General features: G+C 43.9%; 1 protein-coding gene across 3 annotated transcripts in view; it reads left to right on the top strand.

Moving 5' to 3' along the window:
- The window catches only part of dpf3 (double PHD fingers 3), a 34,147-nt gene extending 13,898 nt beyond the window's left edge, over nucleotides 1–20,249 (top strand). Inside the window, exons 1-11 of one of the 3 annotated variants that reach the window (XM_083790400.1) lie at nucleotides 2,333–2,382; nucleotides 2,462–2,560; nucleotides 6,242–6,363; nucleotides 7,264–7,359; nucleotides 8,171–8,243; nucleotides 8,624–8,665; nucleotides 13,384–13,533; nucleotides 14,247–14,375; nucleotides 16,985–17,097; nucleotides 18,243–18,324; nucleotides 19,052–20,249. In XM_083790400.1, the coding sequence (XP_083646526.1) occupies nucleotides 2,470–2,560; nucleotides 6,242–6,363; nucleotides 7,264–7,359; nucleotides 8,171–8,243; nucleotides 8,624–8,665; nucleotides 13,384–13,533; nucleotides 14,247–14,375; nucleotides 16,985–17,097; nucleotides 18,243–18,324; nucleotides 19,052–19,119 (966 nt within the window). In that variant the 5' untranslated portion in view covers nucleotides 2,333–2,382; nucleotides 2,462–2,469 and the 3' untranslated portion in view covers nucleotides 19,120–20,249. Of the gene's footprint in view, nucleotides 1–2,332; nucleotides 2,383–2,452; nucleotides 2,561–6,241; nucleotides 6,364–7,263; nucleotides 7,360–8,170; nucleotides 8,244–8,623; nucleotides 8,666–13,383; nucleotides 13,534–14,246; nucleotides 14,376–16,984; nucleotides 17,098–18,242; nucleotides 18,325–19,051 lie in introns of those variants that run through there. The other 2 variants (XM_083790398.1, XM_083790399.1) reach the window with 2 other exon arrangements.
- Nucleotides 20,250–20,901: the final 652 nt, after the last annotated feature.

Genomic DNA, 20,901 nt, shown 5'->3' with positions numbered 1-20,901 from the left:
ACGTATTTCCTGTAGGCGGAGACGACACATCTGCGGTTTCCCCGCACCAAGCACTACAGTGAATAGAAAAGTGACTGATGTTAGTCTGCCTCAAACGTTACTCTTTTACCTGCCTTTTACTAAGACTAACATTACAATGATGCCCAGAACATCGGGATGAACCTGTGTAGTTTATGGCTGCTCCAACAGTAGTGGCAACATAAAAAAAACGTAATGTCAAAATATCTACCACTGTGGCTGAGACCAGAGCCATTGAGTAATGGTTGAGACAAAGCAGTGAAAGGTCCTGAAAGATACATAACGTCAGTCTTTTTAATGTTGCCACTACTGTTGGAGTAGTCATAAACTACACAGGTTCATCCCGATGTTCTGGGTAACAGTGTTAGTAAAAAGCAGGTAAAAGGGTAACGTTTGAGGCAGACTAACTATCTGTCACTTTTCTTGTTTTCTATTCACTGTAGTAGAAGCTTGGTGCGGGGAAATCGCAGATGTCTCGTCTCCGCCTACAGGAAATACGTAGGCTGCAACCATGAGACCCGTTACGGAATCGGTCCATAGAGACACACAGGGACTAAAAATGTCACGCCCCCAAATGAGACAGCGGCCCCACTTCTGGTCCGTTAGAACGGTGTACTGCAGGCCAGCCCATAGAAGTCCATTTTGTTACATTTTAAAAGTAGGCTAACTACAGTTGAATTTCAATGAACTGAAGACTATATCGATTTGAATAAAAATATGTTTCCAAATGTATGAAGTGTCTTTGTCAACATATATTGTTGTTTTCTCAATAGAGGATGTATTTCACAGAGAACCTGTCGCTTTTATGGGACGGCACTGCCTTTACGAGGCTACGAGCACCGACTTTGAAGAGTGGAATTCTCAATAATACATCCCGATCCTGACTGACTTTGTTCATTCGTGTCTATATTTTGAACATGTCACGGGCTTACTAATATTTTCTACCTACCTCGGAGCTCCGACGGTGTGTTTTACCGTTGTCAACTTGTTGTATAATTAACTTTTCCACAAATACATAGCCTATGAAACGAAACACAACAAATATATCTGGGTATTGAAAACCTCAAGGGATGCGACCGTAACGTATATACCGTGCGACCACTTTAACTTGAGATTTACAATGCTAGCACACATGGAGTATATTATAGTACAACGATGAAGGAATGACATAGTTCTTCAGGGTGAAGTATTGAGAATGTATTGAGAAGATTCAGCAGAGTAACATATACAGAGAGTGAGGAACAGGCCTCCTCCTTGCCTGTTCCAGCAGCCCCTCCGGGCGCAAGCCTCCCCAACTCTTTCTCAGACAGACCTCATAGTCTTGTCTTAACAGAGATGCCACACTGAATGTCCATACAAGGATCTGCGCTAAACATAAGGGCGACACACAAATAACTATACCTTTGCTGACAGCGTGGAGGAGTCAAGTCAGCTGTTAGATTGACAGCTGCAGTTGAGTTATACTGAGAATGCTTCAATTTGACTGAATGTATAAGGCAGAGAAATACACAATAATGTATATATATTTACCAATCTATTTGGCATTCTAAAATAGCCATTACACATTGTGTGTTGTATATTGAGATGGCAGGTATGTGACATTGAAAAGGACAAATCAAACATATGGGACACTTTATTAGAACAAATCGCTACAGCCTCAGTAATGAACCAGTGAAATTAGGGTCTTTTATGATGCCTCTCATAGGGATTGCATTGATAGCTGCAGTACACCACTCTAACGGACCTGAGGCCGCTGTCTCATTTGGGGGCGTGAAATGTGTAGAGTCCCCCTGTGTCTCTATCTAATGGTGACGTCGGGGCTTCAGTTTCCGGCTGGTTTTGGACACAAATAGCAGCAGTGCGTCCTCCGGGCCTGCAGGAGACACCCTGCACTTAGTGGTCAACCTCTGCCTCAGTGAACACATTTATTCTGGGCTGGAAACACACACCAACGCCTGTCTGTCTGTCTGTCTGTCTGTCTGTCTGTCTGTCTGTCTGTCTGTCTGTCTGTCTGTCTGTCTGTCTGTCTGTCTGTCTGTCTGTCTGTCTGTCTGTCTGTCTGTCTGTCTGTCTGTCTGTCTGTCTGTCTGTCTGTCTGTCTGTTTGTCTGTCTCTGTCTCTGTCTCTGTCTCTGTCTCTGTCTCTGTCTCTCTCTCTCTGTCTCTGTCTCTGTCTCTGTCTCTGTCTCTCTCTCTCTGATTCTACCAAAGCAGGGATTCCCAGACTCTTTTCAGTGCTGGACCCAGAAGATGAATGTGGTGTCTGTCTCCCCGTAACCAAAACCTCCTTTCAAAAAATAGTGAAAATGGTGATCTACAAATTCTACATGGAACTTGTGGATTGGCTATTTTCACTATGTGTTCTGTTTGGGTTGGAAAATATGCCAGGAGAGTAACTCTGTACACGCGCGTGTGTGTGTGTGTGTGTGTGTCAGGTCAGGCAGTAGGACAGATGTATTCTTATCCTGCTCGCTGTTGGAGGAAGAGGCGGCGACTCCACACTCCGCTGGACCCCCAACTGCGACTGTGTGAGCTCCGACTGGGTAACTAGCACACACACTCACGAACACGCACGCACACACACACACACACACACACACACACACACACACACACACACACACACACACACACACACACACACACACACACACACACACACCACACACACACACACACACACACGTACACACTCAAAGAAAACATGTACAGAATAGGTTGGCGTGCCAAACGGGAAGGGACGAGGCCGGGGCAAGTGCGCACGCGCGTCATTTAGGGACGTACAAATTTACACCCCAGTATGGGGAAAAAGGTGTGTGTTTACGGGGGCCAGTTTTGAATTGCAGCCGTCCGTAGGTGCTCTTTGAGAGCGGCTTTGAAGGAGTGAAGGGATTCACATGTCTTTATGGCTGTTGGTAGGGCGTTCCACATTTTTGTGGCATAGAAGCTAAATGTATTCAATCCCTTGTGTGTGTGTGTGTGTGTGTGGTGTGTGTGTGTGTGTGTGTGTGTGGTGGTGGGGGGGGTGGGGTGGGGGTTGTTATTGATGTCTTGAAGTGGCCTTAGAGAACTATGCGGATTTCACAAACGTGTCATAAATCACATGTCGTGAGAGGATCTGCACTGCATGGTTTCCATCATAGATTGATGAATGAGGGAATTTCTTTGGGTCAAAATTTTGGAGGTTTATGTAAATGATGTGGCCCTGTTGTTGACAATGGACAATGAATGTACTGTGGTGCAGTGCTTCTTCAAACCCCCAGGGGGTCCCCAGCTAAATGACTGATAGATAATATTAGATATGGACCAAATGGACCCTTAAGGCCTCAACAGAGTCCGTTTTGACTTGAGTGTACACTTGGAACCAAATGTATCCTTACTGTAACTCTGACCCTTCCAGGCGTGTAACTCTGAGAGTGTACGTGGGGGTCCTTGCAATTAGAAGGTTTTAGAACCTCTGGTGTAGACTGTGACTATGGCTAGTTCTTTCTTTCTTTCTTTCTTTCTTTCTTTCTTTCTTTCTCCATCTCTGTGTCTCTCTCTCTCTCTCTCTCTCTCTCTCTCTCTCTCTCTCTCTCTCTCTCTCTAATAGCTTCCATGTTGTCCGTGGTGTGCTTCACTCTCACAGGTCAGCCTGTCTGTCCCTCTAGAAGCACGCACATATTTTATATCTGCTTACTGTAACTGTCTGTCTGACTGTCTGGCTCTGTTTAGCCTGTCTGTCTGTCTGTCTGACTGTCTGTCTGTCTGGGTCTCCAGGTTCATTCTTCTTTGAATCAATGCCTCCTCTCTCTGTTCCACGCATGCACGCACGCACGCACGCACTCCTCCCTCTCCTTGCAGTACATGAGCACCCTAACAGGGCCTCTATAATCATTTGTCCATGAGGTTTTAGAATGTAAGCGAGTCCTGTGAGGTAGTTTTGTGTGTGTGTGTTTGTGTGTGTGTGTGTTCATGTAGGCGTGTGTGCGTGTGGGTGCGTGCGTGCGACCCGTGCGTTTGTGCAGGTGCCTGTGCGTCCACATGTTTGCGTGCGTGTGCTTGTACACTGCGTACATACAGTACGTGTGTCCTGCCGCCACATACATTGTGTGTGTGTGTGTGTGTGTGTGTGTGTGTGTGTGTGTGTGTGTGTGTGTGTGTGTGTGTGTGTGTGTGTCTGTGTGTGTGTGTGTGTGTGTGTGTGTGTGTTACACTGATGGAATGGAGGAATGCCCCATGCATGCATCCATGGAACTGGATAAGAGGCTGAAATAAAAGCAGCTCTTTGTGTGCAGCAGTCTGCCACTCTATAGTCTGTCCTCACTGTCCTCCGCTCCTCCAGACGCAACACAATCCTCCCACTTTATGCCCACAGAGAGACACTCTGCTTTAAGCCGCCTCGGAAGAAGATTTACTCCGATTTATACTTCAGTACAAGTAGCTTTGCCACATCGTAAGAAATCAACCGGAAATCTCTTGTCTATGTTTTTTTTTTTTTTTGGTAAATGAATGTCCTACTCGATCATATACTACAGCGTCGCACAAACGCATCAAAAGTATAGCAGGTATGCAAGCTCTAAACACACCGCGAATCGAGGCGTTTTGAGCTTGTATAGATCCGCTACTTTTGCCGTTTTTGAATTTGACCCATTTAGACCTGAGTTAAAAACATTCACTTTGAAAGAATATATATTCAAAGATTTGCGCCGCATTTTTACGACTTTTCAAAAATAGCAGACATACAAGCTATGAGCTGACCCGACCAAAATGGCTTAAGGGATTCCAATTCGAAAATAGCAGATCTACAAGCCCAAAACGCATCACAACGCGACACGTTTTGAGCTTGTAGATTCTTGTAGTCCCTGGCAGGGACAGAGCAAGCTTTGTTATAGGCTGAAACGCTGAGGAGGAGAGAGGAGATTTAAGCCAGATATTATAGCTGTCGTATACAGTAAGATTTAAGCCAGATATTTTAGCTGTCGTGTACGCCACGGTATACAGTAAGCAGACAGAAAGGATGCGAGCGGACATGTGTTTATGGGACAGATGGTGGACATTTTCTCAGCCACATAAGCCCTATGTATGTTCAAATGTACTTAAGTACAGTACTCAAGTAACTGCTTTGTTACTGTCCATCATGTGTGTGTGTGTGTGTGTGTGTGTGTGTGTGTGTGTGTGTGTGTGTGTGTGTGTGTGTGTGTGTGTGTGTGTGTGTGTGTGTGTGTGTGCGTGTGTGTGCGTGTGTGCGTGCGTGCGTATGTGTGTGTGTGTGTGTGTGTGTGTGTGTGTGTGGATGAGGAGAGGAAAGTCACAAAGGTGGTGCAGTAGCCCTGCTTTCAATAACTCAAGATCCATCCGAAATGTGTATTGGGTTGAAGTGGTTAATTAATGTATGTTTTCAAATAAATGCAGTGGAGTAGAAGGAATAACTCAAAACTAAAGTAACTACTTAAGTAAATGTACAGAGGGAGAAAGAGAGATAGAGAGAGAGAGAGAGAGGGTGTGGTTGTGTTTAGTGGTGTAGTTGTCATGTGACCTTGTGGACATCAGTCTTTATTGGAGTTGAGTGCACAATGGCCGCCACAGTTTAGACAAAATGAAAAGCAGCCTTTCTGCCTCCGCAGCGAAAACACTTATCCTGCACGAATGTTCAGAAGCACACATGTGTACGCCCACACACACACACACACACACACACACACACACACACACACACACACACCTTCCCCCTCTATTGCTTACCTGCTGTTGGACAGAAAAGCCTTTTTGAAATATCTTACATCTGATCCCTGTGTGTTTGCCTCCAGGCTGGAAATGCAAACATTTTCACTCCTACGTCAGAATCCTTGTTATAGCAAGCAACAATTAACGCAGCAACGTCGACCCATAGCTACAGAGTGTCAGACAAATAAATGAAATATAGTAGTAGATTAGTATATTCTACACACCAGCTTCACTGACAAGCAAACTTACGGACCACACACTGACAGCCGAGTAGACTACTAAACATACCTGTACTACCTGTAGGCACCAAAATGGCGACCATATAATGGCCAAATCCTACCGAACGCGTCGCTGTGCTCCTCCCCTATAGATAACTGCATATGGATGGATGGATTCATTGGAATACTGCTTTTTGTTTATACATTTCCTGACAAGTAACAGTTGTGGAGAAACAAGGTTTCCACCCGACATGGTCAATCTTTCTCTGATTATCGTCTCCTTTAAACCACCACCTATAGAGGCGGAGCTGGCCCCCAAGCGGGAGGGTCCCCCCGGGGAGTCCACGGCTCTGGAGGCCCTGCTGAGAGGAGACAATCTGCTGGACAAGAACAAGGAGGAGGAGACGCTCCTGGAGATACAGGTCATTTACAATATAGAGCACACTGTTTGTTTTCCAACCTCCTCACGTCGAGGCCCCATTGTGTATATTCGGCATGTGAGCCACGGACCACCATTTGGTGAGATTTGCAGTAGCCTCGCAGACCCCAAACGAAAGAATGTTTTGTTGTCGTTTAACAATCATTTTCAGCCTCAAGACCTACCTGGGTCGCACTTTTTTCTCCCATTCTGAAGCCCCTTAGACTTAGAAAATATATATATCCATTATCCAGTCAAATAAGAACTTACCCTGGCATGGCCAGACTAATATCACTACACAGACATTAGTCTGGAACTTTAATGTGGAAGATTTATTTCCAAGCAGCGGTTATAAACAGATTCCAACGTCCCAGCAAGGCTCTGATTGGTCACCCACAACACTCCGGGGTGAGCTAAATGCTATTCAAACTGAGAAGTTCCAGACCAATCTTCCTGTGGCAGACTGGTTTCCAGGCTAATCAGAACTGTGTTCCAAAAATGACTGCTTTTCTTCTGTGGTGTGTCCTTTATGTTTGACTGCTCTCATTGTCAATTGTCTAGTCATCCTGGGCTCTACATACACTCTGCCAACCTGGGGAGAGCAACGGACTAACCTCATGCTTCCTTCTATGCATGAGGAGTTTCATGCATAGGGAGTTTCCCCGGTTGGACATAGCGCGTGGAAGGAACACGTTATTCCAACCAGTTCCTTTCCCCTCCATCAGGCGCCCCGGCTGGCCAGAGGGAGGTAGTTTAGAGACCAGGATTACTGCATGTTTTTTGTGAGGGTACCACTACCTACCCTAGGGGACACGGGGAGAACTGCTCTTCTTCTGTGCTGTGTCCTTCATGTTTGACTGTTCTTCTTCGGTGTGTGTCCTTCATGTTTGACTGTTGACTGCAGAGGGTCCTGGAGGCGGAGGAGAACGGAGACGGTTTCCAGGACGACGAAGACTTTGACGTGGACACCCCTAAAAGGAAGAGTAGGAACAGAGGGAAGGTACAGTACAGAATACAGAAGAGAACGGGTGAAATGGAGAGCCCTGGTTAACCTATTTAGTAGGAATGTCCCGACTCCCGATCAGGTTTTTTTTTGCTCCCGATACGATCATTACAATTTGGAGTATCTGCCATATCACAATAATACAATATCCAAAATTACAGACAATATCCAGCCTGGGCAGCATTCCATTTCTGGTTTGTGATCCGATCGGGTACCTTTTGTCATGTTGTAGTCAATGATTTGTAGTCATCTGGCCGGAAACCACAAGTCGGAATCAGTACTGTGATTACCATCCGCTCCAGACCGGTTCACATGGCGATTTTGGAACACAGACCAGGCTTTCCTCCGGGTGGAAAGCCTGGTCTCCACCTACTATATGATCTCTCAAGACAGATTCAGCAGCTCAGCAGAAAATAGCAGATCGACAAGCTTGTCAATCGGCTGTTTTCAGCGAAAACCTTCCCCGCAATAACAGAAAAATGAAAACACGCTAGTACAGAGCAAACAGTTGGTCGGGATCCATTTGTGGGTCGCGGACACATTTCTATCCTTGGTCCCTTTATTTTTTGTTTCCTACATTAAGTTTTTAATGATTATTTTTTCAAAAGATCTTCAAAAAACAACATTCCCCCCCAAAAAATTGTGTTTATGTGGACACAGATCTTGATCTTATGGGTGTTTTTAAGTTCACGTTTTTGGATGTATTTTGTCTAATGTGTTTTCTAAAGCGCTGCAACACAAATTGCCCAGTTCTTGGGGTCAAACTTGACCTAATTGAGCTCCTCTGACGCTATCTGTGTCCGCACAGGGCCGAGGGTCCGGCCGCAGGAGGACAGAGGCTGTCAGCAGTGAAGACCAGGACAAGCCCTACGTCTGTGACAGTAAGATCTGACGAAACCTCCTCTCTGTCAACGTGTGCTCTCAGTTCATTCATGCTAACACAGTTAGCAGTAATGTATGCGACGGTATTGTAGAGCAGTTGTTTGTTTTCACCTTCCCGTTTAAGGGCCTCATTCTTTCACTCTGTTTCCAAGACATAAGCATGATGGAGGAGATGCAGACCTGACTATGCATGCAACAAACTAGCATACTGGCTGGGAGAGATATACCGCTCTGGGGAATGGACTGCCTTGGGATGATTTGATAGCGATATCGTCTCCCTGAACTGGACTGACTGTGTCTTTCATTTTGTATTCTCCTGTGCTGTGCTCATATCTTTCCTTTCTTTCATGGTTTGCCTTTTATGTCTCCTCTGTTCCAGACAGATACAAACAAAAGCATAACTCAAAAAGGGCCGAACAAGGTATCTGACTGTCCACCATCTTGTGTTTTTCTCAGGGCTTATGTGTCTTGCTCTAATGACCGGGCTTTGCGCTCACGGAGGACCGGACTCTCTCTTTTCCCGGTGTTTCACCCAGGCGGACGTGGTTTTGAGGTTAGGGTTAGGCATAGTTTCTGTGAGGTTAGGGTTATAGTTAGGGTTTAGTCATATAGGACTATATCTTGCGCCACCCCTTAGCCCTTATCCCTAACCTATTTTGCCAATTTTTACTAATTAAAAAAACCTTTTACACAATGTCTCGATACATGTAGATCGGCTAGTTGAACTATTTTTAAATGTTTTTTTTAAATAGTGAAACATGGCAAATTAGTTTAGGGATAAGGGTGGCGCAAGATGGAGCCCATAGTGTTTGTGAGATTAGGTTTAGGCATAGTTTTTGTGAAGTTAAAGGTTAGGGTTTTAGGCGCCACCTGGGCGAAACACCGAAGAAAGTGGGAGTCCCCACTCCCCACAGCTGGTGTATGCGGGTGGCTAATCCAGTGGTTTTCAAAGTAGGGGCTGCCAGGTGTTCCAGTGTGGCCAAGTAGTGGAAGATAAAATATAAAATAAAAAAAGATATACAATTTCTTATTTCAAATCAAATTCAATTCATAAGATTATTGTGCCAGTTTAACCACTCTCAACCTGGCATCCCTATTTTGGTCTTGTCATCACTGTCAGTGTTTTTTCAAAATGTTCTTTCCTCTCTTTTTTTCCATTTTTCCTTTTCAACCCTCTATTCTTAGCAAAAACGGACTTATAGTTGCTCTGTTTTGTTGTGCTCCTTTTCCCCCTCATGTCTCCTGTTTTCTGCTCACGTTCCCCTCAGACTAGGGATGCTGGGTGTGGTTAAACCATTTCATAATAGGGTGGCGGCCGCAGCCAGAGGCTATGGTTATCTGTGGTGTCCTTGACATGGGATGCTAATTCAACGCAGTGGTTCTCTCAACCTATGGACCGGGACCCTTCCAAGTGATTGATTTTCGGGGGTTCCCCAGAGTATTTGCTTGATGTGCAACATTGGCAGATTGGCAAAAATTGTTCAAATGTGATTTGAACTGTTCAAATGTGATTTGAACTGCTTGAGAGCCACTGGTCCAGCGATTCATACGCTTCCAGATCAGTTGTGTGTCACAACGCACGCTCTGCATGCATGATGCCACTAACACCATGCTTTTTAGGGCATGATGCACCAACCAGCCACCTTCAAGCTGTGGGTCACTCCATCCTGTGACATAATTATAGCAGCGCTTCCCATTAACCTCGTCTGGATCAGGGCGATTGTGAAAAGGCCTGTTTTATGAAAGACACGCTAAAACCCGGTCTTTCTGAGAAACCTCACAGAATTGAATCCGGAAAAGAACCGAAAAAAAGCAGACCTGAGATAAAGTAATGCTGCCGCGGCAGCCGGTCTAAATTGGTTGTTAAAGAAAATAATAATTATGTATTTTATTAGAATCATAGCGTTTTATCAATTATTTGGGGGCCTACTTGCAGTTTCTTCACGGTCCACCGGTTGGGAGGTTGATAAGTCAAGTAAGACAAGTTTACAAGTGGAGTCATTTGAGCCAAAATAGTGATAGCACATCTACAAGCTCACAAGCAGCAATGCGACGTATTGTGAGCTTGTAGATCTGGTATTTCCCCCAGAATTGTTTTTGCTGCAATACTGCAAACATTTTAGATGAGTGTGCGGGGCCTTTAATTCAATAGAGAAACAGATGTTTGGGGTCACATTGTGCCTCTATTATAATGAGACCCAACTGCATTTGAGAAACCATGTCTTACCACGGTTACGTGCTTGCTTGGTGAATATCCAGTTATAGACAGAGGAACTGCAACACTGGAACTAGCTACAGATTTCATACTTTTGGTATAAACTGCCCTCTCAGAATCCTTCGTTGTCCTTCCAACTTGTTTGGGTCGTCCGTGGCTTGGCAGAATGAAAGCATAGCATTGAAACAAACAGATAAATCAAACATTACATTGAAACGGGCCCTGAGTCATTGATTTTGGCATCAGCTTGTGACCCTCTCCCTTCTAGTTGACTAGTTATTGGCGTACGTGTCTTAAATGGAAACTTTGCAGATGTTGATCCTAAATAAAACAAATCTGAGGCGACGAGATAATATATAAAGTGTGGCGGAAAAACATACCCTATGTATTCTGTGCAAACTCAATCTATCACCCGTTGCATCAAATGGGTAGTCTCGCGTTGCCAGACTGTTGCCTCTCGCAATTTCCAAATGCTTCCATCATTCAGTCTGGAGCAACAAGTTCTATCATGAGTAAAATATGAAGTGGAAGTGGAGCCTCCTTCCCACTTCCGTTTCGTCTTTACAGTCACGCACATTTATCCTAATATAAATAGAAATCATCTAAGCATATATAGCTTGCTGTTAGCAGAAATGGAAATGGAAAAATAAGCTCTAAAGATATTTTACTCTGATTCTGGGAGGTGTAGTTCCAGACTCTATACAGTAGTATTCGGAGATTGTGGAATAGTTGTCTGGCTATACGCGGGACTATCAAATGGGGACGAGTTGGGTTCACGATTCAACCATTTGACGTGACAAAACACTGCTCTGTCAGATTAGCCGCAACTCCTCTCTAGAACGTGACCTGAAAACATGCCCTGAGAATGAGAATACCGTCGCTGTCTCGCAGAAACCTCTAATCTCCATGTTTTATGTTTTTTTCTTTTGTAAATTAACGGCCTACTTGATCATACTACAGCGTCGCTTCAAAAGCAGCATATGCAAGCTCTGAACATTTTGAGCCTGTAGTTCTGCTACTTTTGATGTTTTTTCATTTTAATCCCGAAAAGTAACAGTTTTGGACATATGAGTTTTCCACCCGACAGAGACGGTATTGTCTGTGTATTTCTCCATGTGTCACAAAATGATCATGCGTACACACTGGGGGTATTTTTTCCCCCTACATTTATTTCCTCCTCACATGAGATCAAGGGAATTTAGCATCAAACTCTGCAAGGTTTTCCTCAATTTCCTGTAATGGTCATACTGGTAGTGACAGATAGTCTAAGATAGATATATATATATATATAGCTAACAACAGTCTGCATTACAACTAGAGAGATGTGTAAACTAAAAATGTAATGTTCGTTTATTCTTTGGAAAAGCTTTTAGTCGACTAAAAGCCTCAGATGAGAAAGATGCAGATTGATTTGTAGCGTTGCGTGGAATGCGTGCTGCCTATTGGGCCTATTCCCTGTAGAATGGCGGCGTTTTGTGCCTAAAGCAACTGATCTTTGAGCTAACATGGCGCAACGTGCTGTTAACTTGTAGATCTGTGTTTTAAAGGCCTTTACAAACCGGGGGCGTAACAAATAAATGATATGTAAATGCAGAAAGACCAGTGGCGAATATTTCGTATCAAAACTATTTTGATGCAATACAGGTTGATAACTTTATTGATGGTGCGGGAGCTCATAAAAATCAACCTTGCTCCAGATACAAATTTCGTAGATTTTGTGAACCAATGATACAAACAACAGTATCTTTTCAGGCAAATTAATCACAGAAAAATCACCTTTTGTGAGGACCTTTAGGCACACAACATCCTTGTGCAATGTAGTATCGATTAGGCTGTTCTCTTCCCATTAGGAAAGTGGGCCAACCAACCACTAAACTTCTCTGTCAAACTTTATTTAACAAAGGTGGTGTAAGTGATATTTCTTTGCTAAAATAAGTGTTAAATAGCTCTATATTGTGATAGTAATCATTGCTATAGCGTGTTTGTTCAGTAACAGTGTTAAATGGCTCTATATTCTGATAGTAATCATTGCTATTGACTAGAGTGTTTGTTCAGTAACAGTGGTCTCCCTATCGCTCTCCAGCTCTTTAGTAAACAGATTTGATTAAAAAACAGCAAAATTAGGGGGCACGGTGGCACAGTTGGTAGTGCTGTCGCCTCACAGCTAGAAGGTCCTGGGTTCGATTCCCGCTGGGGACGCTGTGGGCACTGGCGGCGTGTCCCCTCCTCCGCGTCATCAGTGCCCATACCCGAGGCGGGGGTTGGCGATAGGGCCTTTCTGTGTGGAGTTTGCATGTTCTCCCCGTGTCCCCTAGGGTAGATACACTCACAAAAACATGCCGTAATCCTGGTCTCTAAAACTACCTCCCCCTGGCCAGCCGGGGCGCCTGATGGAGGGGAAAGGAACTGGTCGGAATAACGTGTCCCTTCCACGCGCTACGTCCGGCCGGGGAAATTCCCCTCTGTCAGGTGAAAAGAAGCAGCTTGGACTCCTCATGCATAGAAGGAGGCATGATGTCAGTCCGCTGCCCCCCAGGTTGGCAGAGGAAGTGTAGCGCCCAGGATTACATTAGATAATTGGCACTGGGTGAAAATAAAATTGGGTTACAAAATCGTGGGATAAAAATTTAGAAGAAAAAAAAAAAAACAGCAAAATTAGAACTGAATTGACAACCGGGTTCTCTCGCTTGATTGGACGAAATTGGTGTCCCGGCTGGAAATGTATTTTCTGTTTACTAAAGCACTATAGAAATAATTACTATTGGAATTGTAATAGAGTTTTTACTTTTTAACCAAAGACTTCATTTAACAAAAAAACAATATCACTTGCACAGCACCTTTTTTAAAGTCAAACTGTAATAAACGTGACAGCTTTAACGGTGGGATGTTGTGGTGTGTGTGTGTGTCTCTCTCTCTCTCTCTAGTCTGTGGGAAGCGCTACAAGAACCGCCCAGGCCTGAGCTACCACTACACCCACACCCACCTGGCCGAGGAGGAGGGAGGAGGAGGAGGAGGAGGCCATGAGGACAAGGAGATGAGCCAGTCTCCTCCGCTGCGCCCAGACAACCACAAACGTAAGGAGAGCAGGAGGACCGCAACCTTGACCACCACCATTTAGACCCGAGGACGATTATATGAATGTCTTCTAAATCCTGAAGACATTCATAGAATCCAGTCGTTCTCAAACATTTTCATATCAAGAACCCCCAAAAATATATATGTAATTGACCGCCGCGGCCAACCCGGACTTGAACTCACGCTTCCTTCATGCCTGAGTGTCCAAGTTGCTCCTTTACACCTGACAGGGGGGGGGTTTCCCTGGTTGGACGTAGCGCGTGGAAGGAACACGTTATTCCAACCAGTTCCTTCCCGCCCCCACCTTTAAGCATAGTACAGATGCATGCAGAGACAACAGTGTTTACACACACAAAAAAAAAAGAATACAATAAGAATAAGGTACAAAAAATAGAAAAAAACGAAACTTAATTCATCTATAAAGGACTCATCAATTTATGAGCATATTCCAAGCTAAATGTGTCTCTAATATCATTGTTTAAATTAAGATAAGATAATACTCAAAGGTAGTGTAAATGATGTTTTTATGGTTAATACTGTATATGATACCATAATTAACCATAATTAAAAATGGCTGAAAATGAATGACTGTGTGTTCATCAACCGATTATCTAACAGCTGTGTGTGCGTGTGTGCGCGCGTGTGTGTGTGTGTGTGTGTGTGTGTGTGTGTGTGTGTGTGTGTGCGCGTGCGTGTGCGTGTGTCCTGACAGCTCAGAAGGGTCCAGATGGATCCGTCATCCCTAACGACTACTGTGACTTCTGTCTGGGAGACCAGGAGTCCAACAGGAAGACCGGCCAGGCTGAGGAGCTGGTTTCCTGCTCCGACTGTGGCCGCTCCGGTGAGTCCTCCTCTCCTCTCCTCTCCTCTCCTCTCCTCTCCTCTCCTCTCCTCTCCTCTCCTCTCCTCTCCTCTCCTCTCCTCTCCTCTCCTCTCCTCTCCTCTCCTCTCCTCTCCTCTCCTCTCCTCTCCTCTCCTCTCCTCTCCTCTCCTCTCATCTCCTCTCCTATGTGATTACAATAACATAGACAGATTTGTAGAATAGTCACTGACCTGGGTCAAAACGCCGGATCAAAACACCAAACTAAAGTTTTCTCATGGCACTTTACATGCAATATAGAGCATGTAATATAGAGCATTTACAGAAACCCAACCATTCCCCTACAAGTAGCCAAGGAAACAACTCCCCTTTGTCGGGAAGCAGAACCTGGATAAATGTGGGAGGCCATCTGCCTTGACCAAGAGGGAGAGAGAGACACACGGACATATATACATTACAGCATAAAAAACAATAACAACATTAAAAACAAATCAATAACAGTCCACAGCCATGGAGACTGGCGTCCATCCGCAGCCTGGGGACCGATCTGTGAAAGCCTGTGTAATTTAGTAGAGAGTCTAGCTACAGGCCTTATAGCCTTTATATACGTAAACCAAATGGCCTATAACGTTCATAGTATACAATTGATCTTTGCTTTTTTTTTTTATATATATATTTTTTATCCCACGATTTTGTAACCCATTTTTCACCCCTGTGTCAATCATCTAATGTGATCCTGGGCTCTACACACCCTCCGCCAACCTGGGGAGAGCAACGGACTTGAACTCATGCTTCCTTCATGCCTGAGTGTCCAAGTTGCTCCTTTACACCTGACAGGGGGGAGTTTCCCTGGTTGGACGTAGCGCGTGGAAGGAACACGTTATTCCAACCAGTTCCTTTCCCCTCCATCAGGCGCCCCGGCTGGCCAGGGGGAGGCAGTTTAGAGACCAGGATTACTGCATGTTTTTGTGAGGGTACCTACCCTAGGGGACACGGGGAGAACATGCAAACTCCACACAGAAAGGCCCTTTCGCCAACCCCGCCTTCGGGTATGGGCACTGAAAACACGCCACCAGCACCCACAGCGCCCCGAGCGGGAATCGAACCCAGGACCTTCTAGCTGTGAGGCGACAGCACTACCAACTGTGCCACCGTGCCCCTCACAATTGATCTTTGCTGACATCAGCATCACTAACCCACAGACTCATGTCTCCCTGTCTTCTTGTCTGTGTGTCATAGATTAGATTAGGTTAGATGTCTCCCTGTCTTCTTGTCTCTGTGTCTGTGTGTCATAGATTAGATTAGGTTAGATTTGAGCAGTGGTTCCCAAACCTTTCAGCCCGTGACCCAAAACAGAAATTAGATATTCACCCCGGGACCCAAGCTAAAATAGCATATCTACAAGCTCACAATGCGTCGCTTCGCGTTACTGTATATTTTATAATGGCTGAGAGGCGTGGTGAGAGACGACGTGCAGTGTTCCAGTTTCAATTTTGCCTGCTCATTTATTCGTGTCATATATCTTCCATTTTCACTTGTTTATCCTCTCTCCTGATTGGATAACTTTAGCATGATATCCCTACCTGAAACATTTTTTAAATTATTTTTCTGTTTACTAAAGAGCTAGAGAGATATCCCCGTTAATGAACGCAGCAATGATTTCTACCAGAATTTTGAGCTATTTACCACTTATTTTTAACCAAACAATATCACTTACTTTGACCTTTTAAGAAATAGACGGCATGGAACAGACTTAGCCGGTGGAGTCTATAAGTCTTCTGAAATGACATCATGAAATGAATGACATCATTCATCAAACTGCCAGGACTCACTGTTTCCAGTTCCTCTCCGGTTCTATTTTGTCTTTATATTCATTCATCCTACATTTGATCAGTGTTGATTTAACACGGAGTATACAAGTGGAACCAAATGGACCTTAAGTGTAACAGAGGCTGACAGCAAAGCCCATTGCTTTGAGGCTGTCTTCTATTCCAAATAAAATAGCTCAACCTTCACTGCCTGGCTTCTCTCCGCGCAGAGGTTTATACTGTAGTGTGGATCCTTTGTCTGCATATAAATGTAATATATTATTATTATTAGTATTACAATTTACAATTCAGGCATTTAGCGGACGCTGAAATTTCCCCCGATCTGTATACGGGGGATTACTGGGGTGGTGGAGGGTGAGCAGCAGTGTTAGCGTAAAACAGCAGGGATGAGTAGTGCAAACCCCCAGATTATACAGAGAATTAAATGAGTGTGTGCTTGGACGTGTGGATGTGGACGTGGAGCTGAGGCGCGGCCCAATGGACGGCCGCCAACAACTGCACTGAGTTCCCTGACAGAACTTGTCTGTGGAAAGCGCGACGCTCATACACTATACTTGCCAGGTCTACTATTATTATGATGAAATTGGGGAGAAAAGGGGAGTGAAAAAAAAGCACACAAAGACATAACACCGTTGACCATCTATCTATCTATCTATCTATCTATCTATCTATCTATCTATCTATCTATCTATCTATCTATCTATCTATCTATCTATCTATCTATCTATCTATCTATCTATCTATCTATCTATCTATCTATCTATCTATCTATCTATCTATCTATCCCTCCTCTCTGTGCAGGTCACCCCACCTGCCTGCAGTTCACAGACAACATGATGCAGGCTGTGAGGACCTACCAGTGGCAGTGCATCGAGTGCAAGTCCTGTAGCCTGTGTGGAACCTCCGAGAATGACGTAAGTCCACCTCAAATATAATATCCGTCTGTCTGTCTGCTGCAAAATAGCGTCACCTACAGGTTGGTGCCTGTCCAGCAGGCTTATTTTTTGTTGCCAACAGCTGATTCGGTCTGGCTTATTAGCCAGGCTAGGGGAACAGGGCAGGGGGGAGAGCAGTGGTTCACAAACTGTTCAGGTTGAATCTCAAAAGAGAGATTAGACGATTAGACGCAAAGAAGTTAGGGGATAAGAGGTAAGGCGGTGTGCAAGTCTCTTGTGACGCGTTGTGAGCTTGTAGATCTGCTATTTTTGGTCCCCCCAGAATAGGGATGTTGGGGTTTAAGTGGTTTAAACGGCCAAGTATAAAAGTTATTTCCAGTCTGTCATATATGAGAAACAAATATTCTCTTCAGTCGTGACATATATTGTATCTTTGGGGGAAACAATTCGATAATTTACAGTACGTACCACTCATACTGTATGACAAAAGGTGCAATAAAGTAACAATGTAATTCAGGGGTGCCGTGGAAGAAAAGGTTATTTCCAGGGTTGACCACCTGAGGCAAAAATGTTTGAGAAGCACTGGAGAAAAGCAGGAGGACCTTTTGTCGACCCCCGAGAGACCCCACGGTATATCATATTCATCGGCCACTGGCGGAAACCTTTTGCATGTCCAAGACCGTTACTTACTCAGAAAACTGAACGAAAATGTTTCAAAGATTGCAGATCTCGGTTATGTTCGCTGCTTTTGCTTGACACTCTCTACTCACGAAGTAGAGCATTATAAGGGACGGAAAATAAACATGAAGAGTTGAAATACGGATATACAAAGTCTCTATAAACGGTTTACGTGGTATAGTAAATTATCGTCTCGGTCCAATGGAAAGCTCATATCATGTTAGTTTTCAGTATTCAAATTCAAAAGCATCAAAAGTAGCACATCTACAAACTCCATACGCATCGCTTCGAAACGCGTTTTCGAACTTAGGGATCGGCTACTTTTGTGTGACGCTGTAGTCGGATGTTCATTTACGAAAAAACACAAAAAGTTTAAATATGGAGATATGGAGATGGACGTTTCTACCCGACAGCAACAATATAGTATATAAGTATAACTTAAAAAGGATAATGCTCTCTCTCTCTCTCTCTCTACGTGTGTGTAGGACCAGCTCCTGTTTTGTGACGACTGTGACAGAGGGTACCACATGTACTGCCTGAAACCCCCCATGACGCAGCCCCCCGAAGGTATGTACACTCCCCCTGCCCCCCTTCATGTTACTGTGTATGACCCGGCCTAAGCCATAACCCATGACCCAGCCCCCCAGAAGGTACTGTACTGTACCGTATCATGTACACACCCAACCCCTCCATGGTACTGTGTAATGACTGTTACATGTGTCAGTAGTGCGTCCATGGAAGTGTGTCCCATTAATGGCCCAGCAGATGTCGCTATTTCACCTTCTACCGTTTGCGAGACATTATAATCTCAATATGAGTCAATGAGGTTTTGGGCAGACTTTATACTTGATTTTATTTATCACCTTATTGAACTTTTTCATAAGCACTATGTTTTCAATCGCTAGTTTAAAGTATTTCTTAGCAGCAGGACATTGCTTTACTGAAAGCGAGTGCTTCCAAACTCTGACACTGAATTTCTTGACATAAAGTAGCTCATAACATCGTCTACGGTGGATTTTTATGAAACAAACACTTTGCAGATACAAAGAGGATAATTCAAGCTTTTCATACAACTGCAATGTTGGTGCGTTTAATACAATCAGATAGGACTTTTCTGTTTGGATGTATGGGCTGTCAATGGCAAATTGCGGCTAGTTGCCACCCTGCCATTAACTTAAGGGCAAGATTATAAGATGGCTGCGGTCTGGACTGCAGTGGACCCTGCAGTGAGGAATAGTTACCATGTTGATTTGTCTCATATGCTCTCTCTCTCTCTCTCTCTCTCTCTCTCCAGGGAGCTGGAGTTGTCACTTGTGTCTGGACCTGTTGAAGGACAAGGCCTCAGCCTACGGAGAAGCATAACACACGCACACACACACACACACACACACACACACACACACACACACACACACACACACACACACACACACACACACTACGGTGCATTATCAGGCTCAGGGCAGAAGTCCAGTTTTCCAGTGAGGAGCAGAGATCCCCTACCTCTCAGACAACCACCTGTTCTACTTATAGATACGTATATATTTCACAAATTGTCCATATTTATGTTTCAGAATAGACAAAAAGTGGCAAAATAAATATTTGTAAAACAAATATTTTATATAAATTCTTTTTTTTTTCTTTTTTCGTTGTTGTTTTTTATATCCAGTCCTGTATTTGATCCATAATACATATTGTTTTGTCCAGTTTTTGTGTCATTTAAAACATAATGTTTAGGTTAGGGTTGTCCCGTTTCCATCACGTGATCGGAAATCGGTACGGGAGCAAAGAAACGTGATCAGGACATCTCTAGTATCAATATTATATCCATATCATGATATTAGACTGGATATTGTCTGTGATTTTTGATATTTTACTATTGTGATATGGCATAACTATAAAAATCGGCATTGGCAGAAATGAAATGATTAGAATGGGATTGTGATGGGTTTGTTGGGGTATATGGGGGATGTTTCAGTCATTAAGCCACGACCTCACGGTAGTCCCAAGGCTTTAACCAAACCATTCAAATAGATGAGGAACATGCTTCATCTTTTCTTTTTACATTATTTTTAAGACACTTTTCTTTACCAGAAGGTTTACGACACACTCCAATCCTTGTAAAATTCAGATTATTATCCATATCAGTGGTTCTCAGACTGTGGGTCGGGACCCACAGGGGGTCTCAAGATGGACAACAATAGTAAACAAACCAATATACAGTATAGGTGTATACAGGATATCTGCACATTTCTAAAGGCCTATTAACACCTTTTTAATACCTCTAAAATTATGTATTAATAATAATAATAATAATAATAATAATAGTAATAATAATTACGACAATTACTGCGTCCAAAGTAATCAAACTATTGTCAAATATTACATAAAGAGGCAAACATTGTGAAAATCTCCAAGCTTATAGATCGGCTATATTTTCACAATTTATCTGTGGAACCGAGTCAAACCAAAATTTGTGTCTCAACTCCTACAATTCCTACAAATCCTGCCTTGTCAGGATGGGGGGGGGGGGGGGGGGGGGGGTCCCGGCCATAAGGTTTGAGAACCACTGATCTATATCAGTGGTTCCCAAAGTGGGAACCACAGGGGGTCCTTGAGGAGTTCCAGGGGGTCCCCAACTAAATGATAGTTTGATACCAAATGGACCATTATGTTTGGTTCCATTTGTACCCACTCAGAGTAAAATTAACAGTGATTTTACAATATAAATTGGGGGTCCCAAAGATGGAAATGCCATTAAATGGAGATCCGTAGACTAATTCATGTCAAACTGGGGGTCCTTGAAATTAAACGGGTTGAGAATCTCTGCTAGAGCCATAGAGGCCATAGAGGCTAATTAGTGCCAATTTGGGGGTCCTTGACATGAAAAAGTTTGGGAACCACTGCTCTATATTGAGACCCAGTGGAGTGTGGTTCTCAGGTCCTTCTTGTTGGAAGGAGAAACAGATTGAGTGTTTGTTTGAACTTGACTTTCTATTTCCAGTCCTCTTTCCCGGTGTGTGTGTTTATACCTCACAGCGACATCCCATAATTCCTGGCTGTCGGGTGGAGACCTCGTATGTCCCCAAAAAACATACTTTTTATTATTATTTTAAGAAGGATTTAAAGTAGCGAAGAAAAAAA

This window comes from Protomyctophum parallelum, assembly GCF_964188405.1.
Source record: "Protomyctophum parallelum genome assembly, chromosome: 19".
NCBI classification, from domain to species: domain Eukaryota; kingdom Metazoa; phylum Chordata; class Actinopteri; order Myctophiformes; family Myctophidae; genus Protomyctophum; species Protomyctophum parallelum.
Note: the sequence above shows the minus strand (reverse complement) of the source record. Positions and strands in the feature narration are given on the sequence as shown.